The sequence below is a fragment of the Aplysia californica genome, unplaced genomic scaffold, assembly GCF_000002075.1.
Source record: "Aplysia californica isolate F4 #8 unplaced genomic scaffold, AplCal3.0 scaffold00003, whole genome shotgun sequence".
NCBI classification, from domain to species: Eukaryota; Metazoa; Mollusca; class Gastropoda; order Aplysiida; family Aplysiidae; genus Aplysia; species Aplysia californica.
Genome location: NW_004797273.1, coordinates 2,019,194 through 2,020,895, shown reverse-complemented (window position 1 = coordinate 2,020,895; position 1,702 = coordinate 2,019,194). Strand labels below are relative to the sequence as shown.

Genomic DNA, 1,702 nt, shown 5'->3' with positions numbered 1-1,702 from the left:
TGCGTGAATGGGGATCCGACTCGGGACCCGAATGGCACGTAAGAGGATGCGCGCTGCGCGTGCGCTGAGCCAGGAGCTACACTGACTCGGGACCAGAACGCAGGCGAGGTGCCGAAATAGGCTTATCGGGCTACATAAACCCGGCGCCCGCAGGATGAGGGTTAAAGAATACTAGTCTAGGTATAGTCTAATTCTTGTTTTCTTCTTTCACTTCCTTGTGTCCACAGCACCTTTCTTTTTCAATTTCTTCTTTTCACGTCTTTTTCTTCTTCTTTTTTGTCCTTTTCCTTCTAAAATACTAGTCTAGAGGTATAGTCTTATTCTTGTTTTCTTCTTTCCCCTTCTTGTGTCCACAGCACCTTTCTTTTTATCCATTATCAAAACACATACACAAGGTGTAAGGAAATCTCCTGTCAGGGGGCGCACAGCTCCCAAAAAGAACACGCCTAATTGACCTTGGCCTTCCGTTATGGTCAGTACAGGAACTTCTTGCAAGGAAAAGAAGACAAAGCAAGGATAGAGAAAGATGAAAAGTGTCAGAAAAGAGCTAGATCTAGATCTAGAGCTGTAAACATGGTACTATTGCGCACCCAACAAGACGATATGTTGCACCAAACCAGAAACCTTGCGCACCAAACCAGACACACGTTACCAAACAAACACCACCACAACATATATAGAAATTTTAAACTGCTGTTACAGTAATGCGCTATGTACACCGTATAGAGAGGAAGTTTTTCTAACTTCTGGTGAAAAAATCATGAAGATCGACCTGTAACTTCCAGAGATATCCACAAAAGATCGCTTACTGTATATCGCACCACAGGACGTACTCTACTAACTTACTACTCACTACTCATACTCTGTCGTTTCTTTCTCAGTCATGATAGTACAACAAGTCAACAAGTGAAAGTGACATCATGATCTAATCATTGTCTGTCACAATGTAAAACAAAGCAACAATTAAAATGTCAGAAGGCATGCAAGCAGAGATCATCATCACAAATAAAAATGTACATCTAGACTAGGGGCAGGGCCTGCCCTAGTCTAGATCTCCAGTCTAGGCTCTAGGCCAGGCTAGCCTAGCGGCCTAGCCTAGCTGAGATTAGATGTGTATCGCAGTGTGATAACATTTAAACTGCTAGACTCTATATCTACACTGTCCGCGCATCTTCTCGAAATAGCAACTAAGGACCCAAATAATCAAATGCAATAATGCTTTCTCCACTTACTCCGTTATTTTTCTAATTTCGAAGTGAATCAACAACTTACCGTGTAAACAAACTCCATGGCCATTTTCACTATGGACGCCATTTTGTTGACAAACGTGGAAACTGTGACGTCACATTTGTTAGCCGCTTCCGTTTTCTGTCTTGGTCACTGGTCGCAGTAATGTGTAGGCCTATTTTTATACTTCACGGAAGCAAAGATTCTTTAGATCTGGTACATGTACATGATGTAGATAACCTATATGATCTTGGACTGTAGTATTCCCAACCATTTCAGAGCTGCAAACCCTCATCAAAGGCATTAATACGGCTAACAGTAACAATATTATATTGTTCCCATAGATCTACAGTCGAACCTGCCCTGACGGTCACCTCTATAAGACGGCCACCTGTACAAACGGCCACTTTCCATTTCCCCCCTTGCGTTTTTTCTATATAATTTAACTGTGTAAAACGGGCACCTGTCCAACGCG

At 42.5% G+C, this 1,702-nt stretch overlaps 1 protein-coding gene across 1 annotated transcript in view; it reads right to left on the bottom strand.

Annotated features, from left to right (window-relative positions):
* Positions 1-1,373, bottom strand: part of LOC101862078 (transmembrane 9 superfamily member 4) — a 45,482-nt gene extending 44,109 nt beyond the window's left edge. The window contains exon 1 of the mRNA XM_005089112.3: positions 1,273-1,373. Coding sequence (XP_005089169.2) covers positions 1,273-1,314 — 42 coding nt within the window. The 5' untranslated portion in view covers positions 1,315-1,373. The remainder of the gene's footprint in view (positions 1-1,272) is intronic.
* Positions 1,374-1,702: the final 329 nt, after the last annotated feature.